The following is a 22,333-nucleotide window of genomic DNA, read 5'->3' as shown; positions in this document are numbered from 1 at the left end:
ACCGTCGTAGGGCTCAGAGCCTGGGTGATTGCATGTTCGTTGTCTCTCATCCGAGGACAGCATGCCATCGGTCCTGAGCTGGTATCAGAGCAAACGGACACGGCTCAGGAAGAGCCAGAGACATGCTCCCGGGCTGGGCCCTCGCGGGTGCGAGCTGAGCATCTGAACCACAGAGCAGCCGGCACAGGCCCATTTCAATGTCAGAGGCAGTTTATTCTACTTGTTCCAAACGGGTTATCCGCAACGGTGCATATCGTAACTCTTCACTGACTCCGAGAATATCCAATACATCAGAAATCCCACTTTTCCCAAATGTTTCAGTAAGTGGTAGTTAATTATATTCAACAAAATTAGTCTCATGAATTCAGAACTAAAGATCATGTTGCAATTCCAAGTTCGTCAAGGAAAAGCACTATACAATCAGGTGTTAACTATCAAATACAGTTCAATTTGCTTTAAATAAAGTAACAAGCATTATCTGTTAGCGTGGTGTAATGAAGAAAATTCTAAACTATTTAGGTTCTAGACCCATTTCCTCATTAATTCATTTTGTGACCTTAAGTAAACAACTCTCCCATTTCTTTCCTGGTTTCCCATTGTGTAATGGTTAAATGGTACCTCCCCCTGTAGTGGGATTATATCTTAATGGCTGAGAAAATGTTTGGAAAAATATAAAAGAGTAATATATATATTATGTTATTTCTACTTATTATAAAGATTTTCATATTAATAGTGTATTTTGCATCACCACTGTGTGAATAAAACAATATCCTGGTAATGCAAGAGAAAAGTTAAGAGCATGTACGTCCACTAGACAATATATTTATTACTGACCTGTTGTTAAAAAATAACGTCAAGTGTACTGTCAAATATCTTGGAAAATTAGGGATATTACGTATTTGACAAAGAGAACCAAATAGCTGGCTGTGTGGATGAATGGAAAGATGGATGGATGAATGGATGGATGTCAAGGGTCTGGGAGCTCCAGGATTGGGGAGGTGACTGGGTGATGGCAGAGCTGTGTCCATGCTGGGTTTGAAGATCCCTGTGTCTGGAGCTCCAGGCATCGCCAACACCATGCCCACTTCTCCATCAGCTCCTCTCCCCGGCCTGCTTGTCTGGAACCTACAGAATCAGCCTCCTGGGGGCAGGCTGAGGTGATGCTTTCATCATCTCTGGGGCTCATCCAAGTGTGGGGCAGAGTAGACGTCCGTCAATGTGTGATGAATGAAGCGCCGAGCTTGATTCACGGCCTGTGTAGGAAAAGTCACCTGGATCAGCCGCATGCAGCAAAGGAGAGGTTCATACAGGAACCCCCTGGAGCATGGAGTGGAGGGTTGCCAGCAGCCCTGAGGACATGACTCCTTTGCCGGCTGAGGGTGAGGGACTGCGCACCAATAAAAGGACAGCAACTCCCATGAGGCACAGAGGAACCGGAACGGAGATGCCTGTGGCCTGGCCTCTGTGGGTGAAGCCCCGTGTCAGCGGCAGTTGAGCCTGGCGCACATACCTGAGCTGGACAGCGCATCCTCAGGGACCTTGGGTCTCTGTGCTGTCTGTGGAGAACCCCCCTCGGACCCAGGGCTCCTGTGCCAAGTGCCACCCTGGTGTGTGGAGAGGTGGCTGTTCGTTTACCGTTTTTCAAAGAGCTGAGGTTTGCAGAGACCTGAAAACTCGTTATAGATGGTTTTCAGTTTGGAAGACAGAAGCCCCAGGAGAATAAAAATGAAGAATAAAAATAAAACACCATTTTCCCTTGGTGCTTTAATTTCAAGGAGGCGGACACCCAGCACGGCCGTGGCACCAGCACACAGCTTTCCTAAGGCATTTAAGACAAGCATGGGCCGGTTATCGGGATTCACATGTTACATGTTAAGTGAAATCCACGGAAATCCTTTTGGAAGTCTCCCCAGGGGAGTGACTGGCCTAGCCCAGTGGTCGGCAAACTCATCAGTCAACAGAGCCAAATTTCAACAGCACAACGATTGAAATTTCTTTTGAGAGCCAAATTTTTTAAACTTAGACTTCTTCTAACGCCACTTCTTCAACATAGACTCGCCCAGGCCGTGGTATTTTGTGGAAGAGCCACACTCAAGGGGCCAAAGAGCCGCATGTGGCTCGTGAGCCGCAGTTTGCCAACCACTGGCCTAGCCCTTCCATCTATCTGGGCTGTAAGGGTTCCAAGACCCCAGATCACGGGTACACGGCTGTCAGGCGTCCTCGGAGCAGAGGGTGCAGGACAAGCCACGCAGCATCTCTCTGGCGTCTCCTCGAACAGCTCCCCCATCTCTGGTGGAGACGAAGGCCCCGGCAGGGCTGTCGGCTTGTGGGGCAGTGTGCTGTGACCCGCCTCTGCTCTGTGACCTTGGGGAGGTCACCGGAGCTCCCTGGGACCGATTTCCTCACGTTAAGGATGTGGCCAGTATCTATCACTCTTTGCTGAGTTGTCCTGAAGATCAGTTACCTCAAGAGAATAAGGAGCCAAGCACAGGGAAGGCAGCCTTGGCTGGGGATGCTGCTGGCCCAGTGAGGAAACGGGGAGCAGGGGCCAGCCATGGTGGGGTGCATCCACACGACAGTACCCAGACAGGGCACAGGGTGGAACAGGGTCTTCATGACCCAAACCCCGGGGGGCCCACCCAGAGACGGAGGCACCCCACCTCGGCAGGTCCTCTTCTATGACCAGAGTGTCGGGTGAGCTGAAATGTGCTGCTGTTCACTCCCCTATCTGGGTCTCTCAGGGCGGGACAGAGGACCCCAATTCGCAGGAGGCTTCAGGGATCCCAGGAAAGCTCTTTCCTCCTGACCCCAACAGCCGCTCAGTCCACTGTTGGATGCCTGGCACCCCGCCTTGAGAATTGGGGGTATCTTAGATAATTGCTCCCGAACCCCATAGTTTTTGTGTGTTTTTTATGGATGCTTCATTACATGGGCTCGTTTGAGTAAATCATCAGCTATTGGTGATTGATTCAGCTTCCAACCCCTCCTCACCTCCGCCGAGACCAGGCGGTGGGACTAACATTTCCAACCCTCCCATCACATGGCTGGTTCTCCTGGCAACCAGCCCCACCCCTGGGCGCTTCCCCAAAGTCATCTCACAACACAGTAGAAGACACCTTTCCTGCTCCATCGCTTCGGAAAGCCAAGGGTTTCAGGAACTCTAAAGCCAGGAACAGGGGATGAAGACCAAGTACCTACGTCTTACTATATATCACGGGCACAGAATGCTGACGCCCACAAATCTACCTTTTGCCAAAGCCACTGAGACACACTGCGTGGCCTCTAACGGTGGCGAAAGCAGGTCACGTGCACGGCCGTGTGTGCTGCCTCGCTGCTCACCCACCTTCAGGGCAGCCAGGCCTCCTAGTCCTGGAACACCTGGTAGCTGAAGTTGTCCGGCTGGGTTTTGAAGTTGTACTTCCCGGTCATTCTCTGGTAGCGCACAATGAGAAGGGCAGCAACCCCTGTCACCACGGCAAAGACGGCCACCACGATGAGGACGATGTAGCCGGGTGCCAGGCCTGGCTGCCCATCTGGAGACTCACCTGCAGGGGATGAGACAGGCACAGGTGAGAGGTCTGCCCTAGGCAGGAGGAGAGCGCGTCCCTGGGCGGGTCTCCCTCTGGTCCCAGAACTGAGATGTTGTTGTGAGTGTAGAATGGGGCTCAGGACCGAGCCTGGGTAGAGCGAGCTCCCCGCTTTGTCGGCTACTTGGTGGCATGATCGTCTGACTGTGGTTCATCCGAAGCGCTGCAGCAGTGAGGTGTGTGCCCATGTACCTGTGGGTTCCCACAGCTGACGAGGACGGCGTCTGAGGGCCGGGGGAGCAGCAGCCAGCACAGCGCAGCGCAGCCTGCTCAGGGTTCGGGATAAGCCCTGGCCCAGAGGAGGAGGCCAGGTGGGAGCAACAGGCCCTCGGGGAAGAGGTGGACGGCTCAGCGGGACTGCCCACGGGGAGACACGCAGGGCTCGCACACTCTTCAGTGTGGAGGAGTGTGGGCTGATCCTCCCAGGGAGGGCCAAAAACCCACAAAGCACACAGGCGTGCGGACCCAAAAGACTGACAACCGGGGCTCAAATAGCTACTTCCCAACCCATGTTCAAAGCAGCACTCTTCACAACAGCCAAAGGTGGAAACAACCCAAGTGTCCATCAGAGGATGAATGGATAAAATGAGGTACACATCCATGTCCTAGAGAAGAAGCAGTGCCTGGCATACAGTCGGTAGATGAAATAGTAAGTGGGTGGGTGGGTGGATGGATGGATGGATGGATGGATGAGAGGATGAATGGATGAGTAGGTGAGTGGATGAATGGAAGGACAGTAGATGGATGAATGAATAAATGGATGGATGGATGGATGGATGGATGGATGGATTAGAGCAGGCGTCCTCAAACTACGGCCCGCGGGCCACATGTGGGTGTTTTTGCCGTTTTGTTTTTTTACTTCAAAATAAGATATGTGCAGTGTGCATAGGAATTTGTTCATAGTTTTTTTAAACTATAGTCTGGCCCTCCAACAGTCTGAGGGACAGTGAACCGGCCCCCTGTTTGAAAAGTTTGAGGACCCCTGGATTAGAGGATGAATGGATGAGTAGGTGAGTGGATGAATGGAAGGACAGTAGATGGATAAATGAATAAATGGATGGATGGATGGATGGATGGATGGATGGATGGATGGATGGATGAGAGGATGAATGGATGAGTAGGTGAGTGGATGAATGGAAAGATAATAGATGGATGAATGAATAAATGGATGGATGGATGGATGAATAAATGGGTGGATGAGTGGATGGATAAAATCCAGAAGAGTCACTAATTTTCCCAAGACCACACAGCTCATAAGTATGAGAGCCTAAAATCAAACTCAGGTCTCCTAATGCCAAGCCCATAGCTTTTTCCACTCTGGTTTTTACGTCATCTGTAACATCTATGAATTTGCAGGAGGCATGTACAGACATGGCAATGCCATTCACATATGTTCCACTTCGCAGGAGGGCCCCAGTTCTGCTCAGCAATCTAAGACAATGAGGAGGGTAGGAAGAGCATGTTGTCCCAGGACCCAAGCCAAAGTCGCCCGAGGGCCAGTGCCAACACCAGGCCCAGCGCCCAGCCCCAGAGCCCGCAAGGCAGGGCGCGGCCTGGGACCTGTGGAAGTGCGCATTGCCCAAATGCTTTGGATGAGAACCAGCAGCTGAGAATGCCCGGGCAGGGGGCCCTCCCTATCCAAGTCCGGATCCGCACGCACGTCCCGACTCAGACCCTGCATCCAGCACACAGATGTTCTTGTCCCGGAAAATATCAAGAGGAAGGAGGGCCATCAAAATGAGGAAGAAAAACAACAAAAAAGGGAAATAGTAGGATTTCCCAACAATTAGGATTAACTGTCGCTGCAAAAAAAGAGGAAGACCTGAAGTAGCGGTGATGGAGAATGTGGAAGTTTATTTCTTTCGTGCATAAAACTGGTTAAGTCAGAGCCCCGGCCTGGCACAGCAGCTTTGCACCGCAATGTCCTCGGGGGCCCGGCTTGTCCAGCTCCGGACCCTGTGGTCCTCACGGTCCAGGATGGGGACTCGTGGCAGCCGTCTCACCTGCCTTCTAGGCATCAGGACGGAGAGGTAAGGAGGAAGACGGGGTAAAGCAGGGGTACGGGATGTACGGAGGAGGCAGCCTTTCCCATCTGCGTCTCATTGGCCAGCACTTACTTACTCATATGGCCACACCTGGCTGCCAGGTTGGTTATATTTTTTTTAAATATATAGTTTTTATTCCCAGCTAAAAACTTGGGGTCTTATTATTATGGAAGGAAAGGAGAACAGATATTGGGGAACAGCTAGCAGTTTTTGTCTTAATACCCAAAGCACACCATTTCCCCAAACCATTTTTTTAAAAAATAGGATAGCCCTGGCTGGTGTGGCTCCGTGGTTGCAATGTCAGTCCATGCACCGAAGGGTTATGGGTTCAACTCCCAGTCAAGAGCACGTACCTGGGTTGCCAGTTTGCTCCCTGCCCCAGGCCAGGGTGCATGTGGGAGGCAACCAGTCTATGTGTCTCTCTCACATCTAGGTTTCTTTCTGTCTCTCTCTCTCTCTTTCTCCCCCTCCACTTTATCTGAAAAAGCAATAGAAGAAAATCCTCAAGTGAAGATTAACAAAAAATAAATAAATAAAAATAAAAATAGGATAGATCACAAAGAAAGGAAAATGTTTTCCTAGGAAACTAACGGTGAGTTTCATATTGGCTGATGGAAGTTTTATACTAAGAGAGAACAACAGTGCCATTTTTCTGTTTTGCATCTTCTGATTTAGCAAAGCCTAAAATACAACAGCTTCCCCATTCACATGCATTTGCATACGCACACATCACACACACGTGCATGCACACACATGCAAATATACAGAATTTGGCCTGCCTATAGACTGAGTCCCTTCCTGATAACAACCCACTGCATGCAATTATCCAGCGTCAGGAAACTTTACTGCCTTCCCCTTACCCAAACATGCATTATTTAAACATGTGCCCACTTGCTGCAGCCTCGGTCTTTCCATCTGCAACATGGGGACGCTCATAGATCTGACCTTGCAGGGCTGCTGAGAAGAGAAAATTACATTCTGGGGGCACAGAACGGAGCGCAGTGCTGGGAAGTCGGGGCTCGCCATGAGCGTTAGCCGGCATTGTTACTACTCTTACGAGCTCCATGTTCCAAGGAATTGCTTTTTGGTTTACATGATGATGAAATGGAATTGGTCGTGTCTTTTCTTTAGTTTTCTAAACCAAGGCCCCAACTCACCGTCAGACCGAATGAGGGGTCCCCAGGACATCTGGTGTGTTTCAGATGGTTCACCACTTCTCAGCGACCGAAAGTCATTGCAATTCTGTTGTGTGTTTTTTTTTTAAAGGAGAGAAACTTCAATTAGAAGTGGAACAAAGTTTATGAGAAATGTACCCAGTCTCTGGAATGGTACCCTGATTCACAGATTTTTTTCCTGCTGGAGACATGAAATCGCGATGGATGAGCTCAGCCAGGGTGAAGGAAGGCTGCAGAGGCCTGGCCCACCAGGACTGCCTGGCCCACCAGGACTGCCTGGACCGCCTGGACCGCCTGGACCACCAGGGCCACAAGGACCACCTGGCCCACCAGGACTACCAGGACCGCCGGGATCACCAGGACCGCCTGGACCACTAGGACCAGCTGGACCACCAGGACTACCAGGACCACCGGGACGACCAGGACCACCTGGGCCACCTGGAGCACCTGGACCACCTGGACTACCAGGGCCACCGGGACCACCAGGACCACCTGGACCACCTGGACCACCTGGACCACCAGGACTACCAGGACCACCGGGACCACTAGGACCACCTGGACCACCTGAATCACCAGGACCACAGGCTCTGCCCAGTGTGAAGGGGAAGGAGGGCTGGCCGCAAGGAGGTGCACAAGAGCAGTGAGAGGCAGCACCCCCCGAGCTGTCTCTAGCTACCAGTGCTGGTCCCTTTGCCCCTTGGTTCGGGGCTCTTTCTCAACGAAGCTCTCAGAGTCACCTTCGCATCCCTACGGCCTGCTGCAACCACGTGTTCCTTTCAATGCCTTTGCCTAAACCCACTGTGGGCTCATATGTCCCCAATAGATGTTGAAGCCCTAACTCCCAGGATGTGTGATGTGACCTTATTTGGAGACAGGGTCTTTGCAGATGTTCAGGTTAAGATGAGCTCGCTAGGGTGGGTCCTGGTCCAATATGACTGTGTCCTTATCCAAAGTGGAAATTTGAACACAGACACACATAGAGGGAGAAGATGGGCTTCTACAAGCCTCGGAGACCGACCTAGAACAGATCACCCTTTTCAGCCTCAGAAGGAACCGGCCCTGTCCACACCCTGGTCTTGGACTTCCAGCCTCCAGGACTGGGAGACAACGAATTTCTGTTGCTTAAGCCCGTGGTCGGCAAACTGCGGCTCGCAAGTGTGGACGAAAGGAGCCACATGCTAACCTGACATAGCTCAGGGGAGGCCTACGTGGCAGTCTTGCAAACTCAGAGACCTGAAATAACCACAAAAGATGGTTTGAAAATTAAATATTTAACTACAAACAGGTTATGGTGGGTAGTCATGTCCTAGGCCGATATTTCCCCTGACAAAGATCAACTTAGATCTTTCCCGAGCCCATTTGCCTTTTTGCCTCTAAGATAACATATCTGTGAGATGTCTGGCTAACTTGTAACTTCCTTTTTACCCCGGACCCCTCAGGGCACAACAAATGGCACCGGGACATTCCCTCATTGTTATTGTTATCAAGTTAATTGTCAACTGTTAATTATGTTAAAGTATCCTGTATCCATCTCTGTAAGAGAAGCACATGTCCATCATTTCACTTTTCACCCAATCCCAGAGGTTTCCCCTGCTTTGCTTTATCTCACCTCCTTAATCTATCACCAATGAATTTCATGTAACTCACCTATGCCCCTTTCCTTTGATTGCAATGTATAAATATAGATGTAACCCTGCATTCTCCGGAGCATTATCTCAATTCATTGAGGTTCTGCTTCCCGGCATATGTCGACAGTTTGGCTCAAATAAACTTACAAAATTCTTTACAGGTTTCAATGTTTTTGTTTTTTTTTTCATTAACACAAGCCACATGTGGCTCTTTGGCCCTTTGAGTGTGGCTCTTCCACAAAATACCACGGCCTGGGCGAGTCTATTTTGAAGAAGTGGCGTTAGAAGAAATTTAAGTTTAAAAAATTTGGCTCTCAAAAGAAATTTCAATCGTGGTACTGTTGATATTTGGCTCTGCTGACTAATGAGTTTGCCGACCACTGGCTTAAGCCAATCCTTCTAGGGTACTTTGTACAGCAGCCACAGGAAACCAATACCATGTCCATCCTCAAGCAACTTGGAAAGAAATGTGTGGAGCTCCTGTTGTAAAGAATTTGGGGGCTGGCAGCTCCCTGCAGAGGCCAGGTGCTACTGTGGCTATTAATACTCTCAGCATCTCTGTGGGGCCAGGGCAACCAGGTGCAGACTCATCCGCGCCCTTAGCTGGCGGGCATCGGGAGCCCGTGTCCCTTTCCTCCTGGTGCTCCAGCAGATCTGCTGTTGGATAAAAGTGACATCAACAAAACTGAGCATCACTGGATTTCGCTCATCCATGACCTACTGACGCTCAGAGGTGGATGATGCAGGAAAACCTTAGCAAAAGCAGAGGGACAAGCGTAGACATGCAGAGCGACATGCAGTGGTCCGATCAGCGGCCAACAGATCCCCCTACACTGTCCTTGGACCCAGACAACATACAACAGCCACTTCTCATTCTTGTCACTGGTATGAAGGAGAGCTTTCAAATCTCAGGACTGCAAAGCACATTTTGAATTCAAAGGTCAAAGAAAATGAGAATGTAAAATTATTCATAATCCCAGCATGAATGCTGCACATAGGGAAGGAAGAACACCTGATTGAATGCCACAGTGGCTACGAACGAGCAGTGTTCCATCAAAGTAGCTAAAAATAAAGTGAAATTAAAATAACACTTTCGCACCTAAATATGCATTAAATCGCCTTGAGAAGTACAACAGCCTCATGACAAGGAAGCTCTGATGTGAGGGCCAGCAGATGGTGTAGCCTCAAGAAGGACTGAGGTGACACCCAGCTATGTCGCCCCCCACCCCCCGCCTCAAGGGCTGCCCACTGTTGAAATGCCATTTCCCACCTTTTAGGGGCCACGTCTGCAGGGCCCAGCACCTCTTCTCAGAGCCACCCACACCCTGGGCTTTGGATAACACAGCAACCCTCTTCATAACAAGAAGGAGCGAGGACCCAGACAAAAACTTAGAACACCCAACACCTACGATTTTGCACGTGGCTCCGGGGGTCTCCATGCAGATGCGGAGTTTGCAGTGCAGGTAGACTATGGAGTTGTTGATGAAGGAAAAAATTTTCAGCTTAAACTGGGCCTTGTTGGAGTCTCCGTTCTCAATCACATTGGTATGTGTGTTGGGGATGGGGCAGCTGGGAGGAGAAAAAAGGTGACTCATCCTATCTAATAAAAGAGTAATATGCAAATTGACCATCACTCCAACACACAAGATGGCTGCCTCCAAGTGGTCAAAGATGGATGCCCCCATGTGGACATAAGATGGTCACCACAAAATGGCCAGCAGGGGAGGGCAGTTGGGAGGGACCAGGCCAGCAGGGGAGGGCAGTTAGGGGTGACTAGGCTGGCAGAGGAGGGAAGTTGGTGGCGACCGGGCCTGCAGGGAAGGGCAGTTGGGGAGGACCCAGGCCTGCAGGGGAGGGCAGTTGTGGGGGACCAGGCCTGTAAGGGAGGGCAGTTGGAGGCGATCAACCCTGCAGGGGAGGGCAGTTAGGGGCAATCAGGCTAGCAGGGGAGCAGTTAGGCATCAATCAGGCTGGCAGGGGAGTGGTTAGGGGGTGATTAGGCTGGCAGGCAGAAGTGGTTAGGGGCAATCAGGAAGGCAGGCAGGCAAGCAATTGGGAGCCAGCAGTCATGGATTGTGAGAGGGATGTCTGACTGCCCATTTAGGCCCAATCCAGATAGTCTGGAAATACAGAGGACCCAAAGCAGGCCACCAGCAAGGGGGGCAGTGATGCCCAAGGCCCACCCGAACCCCTACCTGTTGTTGATGAAGCCAAACGTGACCGGGTCCCTGGCGTTACTGGACGGCGTTGCCCAGCACTCGGTCAGGACCACCTTGAGGTTGCTTTTCTGTTTATAGAGCCCCACTTCGATCTTGATGTCGTCGCTGGCAGACACGCTATAATTCCGAGGTATAGGGGAGTCCCCAATAAACAACTGCATTTCTGTGACAAAATTTCCAGCGCCATGGAGGTCCTCGATGATGGTGTAAACCCTGCGGAGGGAGCAGTTTGCTGGAGGTTCCCTCCTGAGATCCCTCTCATCCCCACTCCTCCCCAAAAAGCATAGAAATAAAGAAGCGTGGAAATAAAACCCAAATGAGAACAAGCGAGAAAGGCTGTTTATTCCGAGCTGGCGGCAGCGGGGGCTCATTCCTATCCCCTGACTGATGGAGACTCAGAGACAGGTAGAGTGGAGGGGGAAGGGAGGCTCAGAGAAGCCATGGGCAGGCTCGCTCTAAGTGGGACGTCCTATGTGGTTGAATAGAGAAACATATATGGCTTCCTCGGGTGGGTCCTGAGTTGGAAGCGGGAACAAGGTTGAAGAAAGCTGGCCATTATCAGCCAAGTCCTGGCGCCGTCCATTGTGTATTCAGTCTCTCAGAGAGATCCTCAAGTGATTGGGACCCTAAGGAAACCCCCAGCGAGGGTGCTGGGGAGGAATGCATGCTGGGGAGAGGGGGGTGCCTCTCCACTCACCCCCACTCCGGGGTGTAGCCTGATGACGTCAGGAGATCGTTGCGGAAGGCACAGCGGATGGGGCTCAGGATCTTCAGGTGGTGGATGATGCCCTCGGGGGACAGGTCGTTCCTCAGCGTGGTCCGCACCACCGTGTTCGTCATGTTCTGAGCACAAACCAAACGGGGCATGAGCAAGCTCCCGGGCCCCAGCAGGACCTCAGTAGGGGTGCTGGGGAGGGGTCTTCTTAAAAGCTTTTCCCCAAAAAATATAAAAACCCAAATGAGCCCGAACCGGTTTGGCTCAGTGGATAGAGCGTCGGCCTGTGGACTGAAGGGTCCCAGGTTCGATTCCGGTCAAGGGCATGTACCTTGGTTGCGGGCACATCCCCAGTGGGGGGTGTGCAAGAGGCAGCTGATCGATGTTTCTCTCTCATCGATGTTTCTAACTCTCTATCCCTCTCCCTTCCTCTCTGTAAAAAATCAATAAAATATTTTAAAAAATGATTTTTTTTTCTAACATAAACTGTCATAGAGAGGGTGAAGTCCAGGACTGGCTAATGCCTATGTCCCGTGCCAGCTTCCTCACTGGAGGAGAATAGAGACGGCCTAGATCAGGGGGTACCCACAATAACACATCTGACACCACCACCCCCCAGATTATCCCATGAACATTTCTGAAAATGAGAGCACAAAGCCCTCCCCGGAGAATCAAGAGTTAACCTGGTAAAGGCCTGAGGCCGAGGCAGCCAGCACTCCTTCTAAGTTCTCTAGTCTGGGAACAACACCGAGCCAAGATCCGGAAGAGAAATGGAAGGGAAGAACGTGATCCTGATGGGGACGAGGGTGCGCAAGTGACAGCGTGGCTAAACTGTGGGCTTGAGTCTCCGGGGACAATGCTAAGCCTGTCGGTGTTAATGAAGTGAGCGGGGTGGGGAGCCTTTCCTCTGCCAAGGGCCATTTGGGTATTTGTCACATCATTCCTGGGCCATAGAAAATGACCCACCTAAAGATGAGCCTGCTCTATGGGGTCGAACATTTCATTACCTCACTCCCGCTGCCTTGGCAGGGCCAGACCGAATGATTTCAAGGGCCTTATACGGAGGTTCCCCACCCCTGTTCTACCATAAACAAAGGCGTGGAGCAATTGGCTTCAAGCACAAAGAGGCATGTTCCCAGGTCTGCTGGGGTTCAGGTCTGGTTGCTGGCATGCAGAGGTTGAGCAGAGAGAGGAGGAGATTGCGGACAGCAGGCCTGGAAATGGGCTTTTCTAAGAGACGGCAGCGAGACAGGGAAACCAGACAGAGGCCCTGAGGGGGAGCCGGGAGGGGTGTCATCATTACGCTGAAGTCTGCTGTTGGACAAAATACCTGAAGTTCTAACTATTTGTTTGAAGCACTTTGCTGGTTCGAGGCCTGGAGTTTGACTGTCACGGTGGTAGATCTCCCATGCCCCCTTACTGACACCCCCTAAGTTGTCACCAGAACAGAGCACAGGGCCCTCCGGGGACAGCTGGTCACCTGCCGTGGTGACCAGCCGCTCGCAACAGTTCGCAGTGGGCACCGCTCTGCAGGTAGCTCGCCGGCCTCACGGGTTTAGACAAGGGAAATGTTGTGTGAAGTCGGTATGTCAGAACCGTCGACGGAGGAGGAAACGAGGGGCAGGGTTTTTTGAACACGGAGGATAGTGAAGAGGTTCAATGAGAGTTGTTGAAAACACAAGCCAAGAACAGCAGAAGCCGCTGGACTTCTCGGAGGAGGCACGAGCGAGGCCGACTGTGCACTATAAGACAGAACGTCTGACCCTGATAGGGCTGTCAGTGCAGTGTTTGCTGAAAATGAAAGTTCCCAGGCTCACAGGAATCCGAGAGACAAGGAGTGCAGTGGCCAGCCAGGCACCAGCGTGAGAGGGCTAAGGACAGAACGCTGTAGGGGGCAAGGCTCACGGAGTGTGAGGGGAAGGGGTGGCTTTCAATGGTTCTGAAGAGAGATCCATTGAAGAGAAGTCTCTTTCCCCTTCTGCAGCTCCTTAGTTGCTACTGGACACAAAATTACGGAACGAATGAATTTTTGTTGTGTATTAAACAGGCCTGCACAAACTTTGGTGACGTCGATTACATCAGAGCCACTAGCATATCTTTGAAAGCTATTGGATTTGCTTTAGGATTTTATATAAGCAGCCAAGTCTGGATGACTGAAAACCAGGTTCATGTTTAGAATTCATTTTCCTTAGGAGTGACTAGCAATGCATTAGCTTCTGGGGACAAATGCGTACAGTTCTTAACAGATGGGTCCCTCACGGAAGCCTTTCATCCCTTTTGAATTTATGCCAATCTTTTGTGTTGGCGTCTTTAAAAAAGGCCTGTGTCTGTAGCTCCGTATTTGGGAGGAATTGTCTGCGAGATTCCTTCAGGCCCGGTGGGTTTTCAGCCAAACAAACTCCTGTTCCTCTTAGTTTAATCTCAGTCCCAAGGCCAAGTCTTTGATGGGCGGGAGGAGAGCCACCAGGTACAGGGAGGACTCGGTCTGGGACGTGTGACACCAGGTACAGGGAGGACTCGGTCTGGGACGTGTGACACCAGGTACAGGGAGGACTCGGTCTGGGACGTGTCTTCACAATGGTGACGGGTTTTGTGCCTTGCAGCATTTTGCAAAGTGTCTCAGGAAAAACAGGGAAGTCCCCTTCTATCTTGGCAAGAATCTTACATGTATTTACGAAGATGATTCTGTACTCAAGCGAAACTTTTGGGGGCATGGGTGAATGTGTGTCTCTTCATAGTCATATCTGCATGACCTGTTTATAGTAATCAAACAGAGAAATGTGACCTTTTTCTTTTTTTCTTTTCTTTTTTAATCCTCACCCTAGGACATTTTTCTATTGATTTTTTTAGAGAGAGAGGGAGAGAGAGGGAAAGACAGAGAGAAATATCGATGTGAGAGAAACGCATAGATTGGTTGCCTCCTGCACATGCCCTGACCAGGGCCTGGGCCGGGGAGGAGCCTGCAACCAAGGTACATGTCCTTGACCGGAATCAAACCCAGGACCTTTCAGTCTGCTGGCAGACACTCTATCCACTGAGCCAACCCGGCTAGGACTGTGATCTTTTTTCTTTTAACCTGGGGGTCAATAAAATGTAAACCGCTTAATAAAAATAAAAAAAAAGGAAGGTGGAACCTGCTGTGTGTAATCCATCATGTTTGTACAAATAAGTCTTCAAGGCAAACTTAGCTTTTGACAAACATCAAAGAACATCGAGAACTCGTGTGGATTCCAGGGCTGGCATGACTCATGAGAGACGTATTTCCCTCCGCTCTGACCAGGCCCTGAACTCAGCTGAATGTAACTGCTAAGCAGGTGTTTGCCCAGCTCAGAAAACAAAGGGAGCGAGCTGACATGGCAGCCTTGACTCCGGGCCCCTCGCCCACCACAGTGGCAGACCCACTTGGGAACAGCCTGTGGGGGCATCGCCAGCAGGAGCTGGACAGCTCTGCCCATGGCAAATCCTCCAACACATGCCCGCACTCACACACCATAGCTACACACACATTCACACATGCACACACACACACACACTCACACACACACCCATACAACCATAGCTACACACACATTCACACACTCACACAACCATAGCTACACACACACACACACACCCATACAACCATAGCTACACACACATTCACACACTCACACAACCATAGCTACACACACATTCACACACACACACACGCACACTCACACACATACAACCATAGCTACACACACATTCACACACGCACACTCACACAACCATAGCTACACACACATTCACACACACACCCATACAACCATAGCTACACACACATTCACACATGCACACATACACATAACCATAGCTACACACACATTCACACACACACATACACATATATACACATACATATTCTCACTCATGGACGCCCACGTGCACACATGGACGCTCATGTGCACACATGGATGCTCACGTGCACACATAGGCTCCAGCTTCCCTCCTCCTTTCCCTCCCCACTGGCTCTGCCTGTGCATCAGACTCACCGAGAGGCGGTTTTGCACCCTGACTCTCAAACGTGCCCCAGGCCCTTTGCACCGGAATCCTGGCTGGGTGGGGCTCTCAGGTCCCTCCTGGTTCGAAGGTGCAGCCCAGTCTGCAGTGAGAACCCAGCCCTCTCCTGACTCGGTTGCGGGTCCCTCGCTTAGAGGCAGGATCTCAGGGTACAGGGTATCTCCTGGGCCCCAGGTCAGGGCGGGCCCTCCCCGTATCGAGGTCCAGAGAGCCTGGACGCCCCTGCCCCGGGACTTACGCTTTGCACGAGGGTGCCGCACTCGCTCCACGCGGCCACCAGGAACACGTGTGTGCTGTTGCTGTCGCTCACGTTGCAGGACGGGTGGCCCAGGTACAGGGAGGACTCGGGGATGGACTCCTGCTGCAGGAAGCGCCGCTCCACGGCGATGGCCACCTTCTCGATCTCGCAGAGCACCCTGACCGCTCCCGTCAGGTTCAGCCGCGGGGGTGGGTCCTGGGGCGCTGGGCTGGCCCCTGGCACGGAGGCAGCCCTGGTTTCTGCGGGGGTGGGGGGCTGCTCTGGGCCGGGGCCCAGGGAAGACCCGGGGGCCCGGGTTGTGTTACCAGAAGAGTCACCTACACGGCACAGGAGACAAGCAGCATGTGGGTCTGTGTTTGGGGACTGTGACGTGAGCCTGACTGTGAGGCCGGCACTGGGGGTGGAGAGCCCACGGGGAGCCCCTGCACCGGCAGCACACACCTGGGAGCTGCACATTCCAGCCACGGCCGCACACACACACACGTGTGGCACGTTTCTGCCAACCCAGGTAGCTGGGCTGGGCTGGGCTACCCATGGGCCCTGTGGGCCAGGGAATCGAGGGGCCTCCTGCCCTCCCAGCCTCTCCCTGGCCCAGGCTGGGCATGTGCTAAGCCTGTGGACTTGGGACAAGCCGTCTACCCTCGGGAGTCCCCAAGTCCTGTCTCTGAGATGAGTTAATGATGTTTACTCTCTGGATCCTTGAGTCCCTCGCTCCTGCTCCAGCTCCCTGCTTCCCCCAAAGCACTCTCGGTTTCACCCTCTGGAAGAAGGAAGAGGCTCCTTAAAGGCGCCCACCACTCTCCCCGGGCTCCCTCCCTGGCCTGCATGAAGCAGACCCAAGACGCATCTCAGCTTGTCCCCTGGGCCCTCCTCTACAGCCCGGCTACCTTCATACCTGCCATTTCTTGTCTCACGGTGGGGGTGGGGAGAAAGGGGGTCTCACCCATCACTCTGCCGCCTCACCTGGCTCTCCCTGCCTCCAGCATGCAGTCCAAATCACTGCTCCTGGCGTCTGCAGCCTTCCCAACTGGCCTCACCCACTTCTCTTGGCAGCCTGCCTCCCACTCCCTCCCCCCACCCCATCTCCTGCAGGCACCCACTTTGAAGCCAGCCCAGCTGCATGCCGGGACCATGCCCACCTTGAACAGTTCTGTTCTCACGGTTGCCCCCACCCACCATGGCCTGCCCCACCACAGCCCCCTCTGCCCAGTGCTTATCTTAGCCATCCTTTGAGACCAGCTCTAAGGCACCTCTTCCAGGAAGCCCACCCTGACCACACACATGGGGCTGAAACAACGTAGTCTCCTCTGGGCCTCCTGCTTCTACCTCAAGCAGAGCACGTTCCACATTCCCTGTGACACTGTGTTTCCTCGTATAGACGTCTGTCTCCCTCCACTGGACTACAGACCCCGGCATGGCAGGCATCACCTCGCAGTCAGTGCTGAATTCACTCCAGCCCCACTGGACGGGGAAAGTGCTGAGTGGAGCAGGGGCTGAGGAGAAATGTCTCGTGCATGGTGCTTGTGTCATGGGCTATACCAGTGGTCGGCAAACTCATTAGTCAACAGAGCCAAATATCAACAGTACAACGATTGAAATTTCTTTTGAGATCCAAATTTTTTAAACTTAAACTTCTTCTAACGCCACTTCTTCAAAATAGACTCGCCCAGGCCGTGGTATTTTGTGGAAGAGCCACACTCAAGGGGCCAAAGAGCCGCATGTGGCTCACGAGCCACAGTTTGCCAGCCATAGGGCTATACGTTTTGCAAGAAAACACACCTCGGTTCTGAGTGTGTTTTCTCCTCTCAGTCATCAGAAGAATCATTTGGGGATATGAGGCACCACCAAGAAGGCTGGAGACATATGAGAGAATGTGAAGGGACAGCATCACACACATATACTCATACACACTCACACGGGTTACATGTGCGCGCGCGCACACACACACACACACACACACACACACACACACACCAGGAAACTTGCCCAGGACATAAAATAGGCCGACCTCATTTGGAAAAGAGGCACTTTGCTTCTTTTAACAGGACAGATCATCGACAGTATTCCAGAAAAGGGACCGGGAGGACATTACCTTCACAGGGTCTTCCAGAATATTCTACAGGGAAGTCGGGGGCAGCTCCCCCACAGCTGCAAGTGAAAGACCCGAGCGTGTTGCGACAGGCTGTGCCGGGTTCGCAGTCGTCCTCCCTCCTCTCACACTCATCGAAATCTGTGCGGCACGTAGAGAACAAAACAGAACTTCTCAGGGGGCTGGAGGGTTGCGGAGGGGGCACCCTGCCAGCTGTTTACAGACAGCCGCGTGGAAAGCGCATCGCAGAGAAAGTTAAAAATTACCAAAGTTATCAGTTCTGGGCAGTTCTGCGGACAGGGATGGGGTGGGGGCAGGTGTCAGCCGGCTACAGGGGCTGTTCTGGAAGAATTCCTGGTCCCGGGGCTGCGGGGGTGGCAGGGCGGGGGAGACACTGGGCAAAGCAGTGTCACATCAGAGCAGCCAGGAGGTGAGCAGGCCCCACCCACCCCCTGGTCTCAGGCAGAGGGGCCCCGAAAACAAGACAGCCTGGGCCGCAGGCCCTCAGCCCACCTGCCCTTGGTTTCTGTGCTCAGTTACTTCACTTACTAACAGCCATGCAGGGTTACTGAACAAAATGGATATGATCAATGCGTGTGATCTCTCTCTCCATTTAGGGTTTAATTCTCCATCGAATTATTAAAATCATACTTTGTTTAGTTGCTTGCTTTATAAGGGCGCCTTTACTTTGTGTGACGTAAAAGATTTACATTTTCATGGAATCAGATATTCCAGTCTTTTCTTCCGTGGGCTTGTTTTCCTTCTGCTTTTAAACTTGAAAAACAGGTCTTACTCCAAAAATTCAGAAAAATAGTCATCTGTGTTGTCTTTGATTGCTTACACAGGTCCCTGGGAGCCCTTTATCACGGTTCTCAAGTAGGACACGTGCTGTGGACGGAACTGTGCCCCTGGAAGTTAACCCCCATGCGACAGTGTTGGAGACGGGCCTTTAGGGGTGACTCAGGTTAAAGGGGGTCATCGAGGTGTGGTCCTGATCTGGTGGGAATGGCGTCCTGACATGAGGAGACACCAAGGGGCTCGCCTTCTGCGGACACACGCCAGGAAGTGGAACCTCACCAGAAGCCAGGTTGGCTGGCACCTTCATCCTGGACTTCTGGCCGCCAACGTCCGCTGTGTGAGCCCCCCATCTGCGGTGTTTTATGTGACAGCTCGAGCTGACTCAGACGATCTGAGGAAAGCATCGAGGTTTGCCCTTTCTCCCTGCTTTTCAATGATTTTCACTAGGGTCTCCTTGGCAACCGTGCTCTGGAGGAAGTCTGGCTGCGGGGAGGGACGCGTCTGCCCTGGGCCCATGGAAACGGGCAGTGGAGGAGGGGCGGGGGCGGGACGCAGCCTGCGACCAGGGAGCAGCACCCCAGGTTCACCGGGGGCTGTTCTCAACCCTTAGGTCATAAATACAAACAACATAGAAGCAAAAGGCAAGAGGAGGGTCCTGCTTCTCGTGTCCATCTAATGCCCGGGAACCTGGAGAGGAAGCGCGCAGAGCGACGTCTTTCAGAAACAAAGGCAGTAGCTGGGCGCCGGCTGCCTCGCGGTCCAGCCCGGGTGAGCCTCCATCCGGCCGGACCAACACGTACCCCAGATGAAGGTGTCCCCTCCGACCACCTCCAGCAGAGAGGCGTTCTGAAAGGCGGCGAGGAACGCGGCAGACACCGCCTGGACCTCCAAGTCCGCGACGATCAGCAGGCTGAACTCCACCACGACACTGCCGTTGGCGATGCGGGTCACTTCCAGCCGCACCCCGCCCGCGTCCAGGTGCTGGCGCATGGCGGGTGACAGGGACTCCCGCACCTTCGGAGAGACAGAGCCGGTGAAAAGAACGCCTCTTGGGACGGCAGGCAGCAGGGCAAAGCCACAGGTCGGGCCTGGGCCCAGTCCCAGTGCCTGTGTGTCTGAGATCTGCGGAGAGCCCTGTTTGTCCCTGACCAGCTGTCCGCATGGGGCTGGGTGCAAAAGCCCTACCCTAGGGCTTCTCACTTGGTAGGGGACTCACAGTGGCACTTGGGACCTGCCCCCATCAGCTCAGAGCCATGGGGGCGGGGCCCTGGATGAGTGGTCCCTCACTTTGTTTTTCCTAGAATAACCCTTTTGCTCCTGATACGACACATTTCCCCTCTAATCCTCCTCCCCACCTTTCCAAAAACTGCTTCCCGTGAGCACCCTGGGGGGCAGGCTGTTCCCGCCTCTGAAAGCCGTTTCTTATTCCATCACTTTGGACAGCACCTGACACCACACACGGTATCACTCCGGTCCAGCCCATCATGGCCGCGATGCCCAGGAAGACATGGTGGTGAGCTTTAAGGGGCCCATGTGATGGAAATTGTCTATGGAACATGCACCTCCAGACGTTGCTCTCACAGAGAAAGCCTTGCCGCCTCTGTCCTGTAGGAGGCGCTCAAGCCCAGGATTCACTTCCCAGCCTGGGGACAGTCAACCCCAGCAATCTAGTGTCATCCACCAGGGGCTGCAGAGGCCCAGAGAACAGGAGCTGCCTGAAGTCACATGGCTGACATTCTTATGACTTGAACAGTCAACTGCTATCTATCTATCTATCTATCTATCTATCTATCTACCTACCTACCTATCATCTATGTATCTATTATCTATATCATCTATCATCTATCTATCATCTAGCTAGCTAGCTATCAATCATATATCTATAATCTATTTCCCTCTCCCTCTCTTTTGCTCTCTGGGACTTCCTAAGAAGGATCTGTCACAGTCTTGGATCAATGCCACCTTCAATTGCTTTCCAAACCCATCTCAAACCAAGTTCCAGGCTCCTTGCTAGGCAGTTACAAAGAACAAGGTAACCCACAATCACCTTGAATTAACCCACAACTTCCCAAAACTTGTCTTAAAGTCCTACACATGCGATAAGTGGCACACTTATTTGCTATCCTGAAATTCTAAATAAACAAACAAAAATTATCCCCCAAAAATTGACAAATGAGGAAATGGTTTGGAGAGGAAATCAAGAAACTCAGGGTGGAAATGGAGCTCCCTTGCGTGACCACTAGAGCGATGTGGACTGATTTCAGTGTTTGCTTCATCTCAGTGTAGCTATTTTAACCTAAAGCAGATGGGTACGTGAATGAGTCAAACCATCAACAGCTCCGGAATCCACGCACTGGACCAGGATCTGGGGTCCCAGGATAAATAATGTGGAGTCCCAGATCCTGGGGATCCTCAATGGAGGCTGTGTGACCGTATTATCACTAAGTGATGCTGACAGGGTTGAACAGAATCAAAGGTGAGGCCACCTGCATTGCTAAGGCGCCCGCGTGTCTTCACACTCCACCACTAGATGGCGCTGCTAAACTCTGGCTATTCTGTATCTTAACGGCCCAGAATAAGGAAAAGCTGGCATCCATGAGATTTCCCCTGTGCAAGCAAGTCACTAGGTCATGACAAGTGTGTTCTCTGTTCATCAAAGGGAAGTCTAACCTCCATCAAAAATAGCATTGAGATTGCTACCCCGACTAAAGCGTAACAACATACCGTCCCAAAGGATGCTGACGGGATGGGAGAGGAAGGGCAAGGAAGAGCAGGAAAATAATTTTTTAAGGTAAAAATTGGAAACAACCTAAATGTCCACCAATGAGTGAAAGGGTAGACAAAATGTGGTCCATCCACATGATGGACTATTCTTCAGCCATTCAGAGGAGATGGTTTCCTGAATGAAGTTCTGCACACGCTACAACATGGGTGAGCCTTGAAGACAGTATGCTCAGTGACATAATCCAGACACAGAAGATCACATATTGTATGATTCTGTTTCTACGAAATGTCCAGGACAGGCAAGTCCGTAGAGACAGAAAGCACATTAGTGGTTGCCAGGAGCAGAGAGAAGGGGGAATAGAAAGTGATTATTAATGGGTAGGGTTTGCGGGGCAGCAGGGGGGGGGGGGAGGGTGATGAAATGTTCTGGAATTAGAAGGTGGTGATGGTTGCACAATTTTATGAATACAATACAGTCCAAACTACTGAACTGTGCACTTTAAAACTCTGAGTCCTGTGGTATGTGAAATAGATCTCACTTTAAAAAAAAAAAAATGTTCTTTTTAAGGCAGGGAGGGGCTTTCTGCTTCAAGGGGTCCCACCTTGCTAAAGTCGCACTGAGCAGGAATCAGGGTGAGGCAAGGAGGCAGCGAAGGACCAGGTAGGTCTCCCATCCACTGGTGTGTCTATTTAGTGGCAGATCCAGGGACACCCAGGCCCCACGCCAGAGCCGGAAGTCCCAGCTTCCTTCCGAAAAGAGGGTCGAAATCCTGCTGGGCTGCAGCTAGGATTCTACCCGCCTCCCTCCTTCACATCCCACAAGGAGGTAAGGACGATCTCACCAACTTACCATCCTGAAGAATAGCTCTAGGAAATCCTGGGATTCCTTGCTGCTGGCGTTGCGGAAGGATTCGGAATACCTGACGTTGGCTATTCTGACTTTCCCACTGAGCTTCTGGCCGGCTGCAGGATGAAGAAAAAGCAAGTTTGGGACAGGAATGTGTTAGGGAACAGATGATCCTGTGTTTTCTTAATCCTCGCCTAAGGATTGTT

The 22,333-nt window shown here is 52.0% G+C and overlaps 1 protein-coding gene across 1 annotated transcript in view; it reads right to left on the bottom strand.

Annotated features, from left to right (window-relative positions):
- Positions 1-228: 228 nt before the first annotated feature.
- The window catches only part of UMODL1 (uromodulin like 1), a 56,552-nt gene continuing 34,447 nt past the window's right edge, over positions 229-22,333 (bottom strand). Inside the window, exons 14-23 of the mRNA XM_028151871.2 lie at positions 22,131-22,243; positions 19,357-19,570; positions 17,762-17,899; positions 15,649-15,986; positions 11,352-11,497; positions 10,631-10,867; positions 9,845-10,004; positions 6,790-6,874; positions 3,344-3,545; positions 229-1,253 (exon numbers count right to left, since the gene is read on the bottom strand). Coding sequence (XP_028007672.2) covers positions 3,364-3,545; positions 6,790-6,874; positions 9,845-10,004; positions 10,631-10,867; positions 11,352-11,497; positions 15,649-15,986; positions 17,762-17,899; positions 19,357-19,570; positions 22,131-22,243 — 1,613 coding nt within the window. The 3' untranslated portion in view covers positions 229-1,253; positions 3,344-3,363. The remainder of the gene's footprint in view (positions 1,254-3,343; positions 3,546-6,789; positions 6,875-9,844; positions 10,005-10,630; positions 10,868-11,351; positions 11,498-15,648; positions 15,987-17,761; positions 17,900-19,356; positions 19,571-22,130; positions 22,244-22,333) is intronic.

Source organism: Eptesicus fuscus, chromosome 3 (genome assembly GCF_027574615.1).
Source record: "Eptesicus fuscus isolate TK198812 chromosome 3, DD_ASM_mEF_20220401, whole genome shotgun sequence".
NCBI lineage: Eukaryota > Metazoa > Chordata > Mammalia > Chiroptera > Vespertilionidae > Eptesicus > Eptesicus fuscus.
This window is presented reverse-complemented; position numbering and strand designations above follow the sequence as displayed.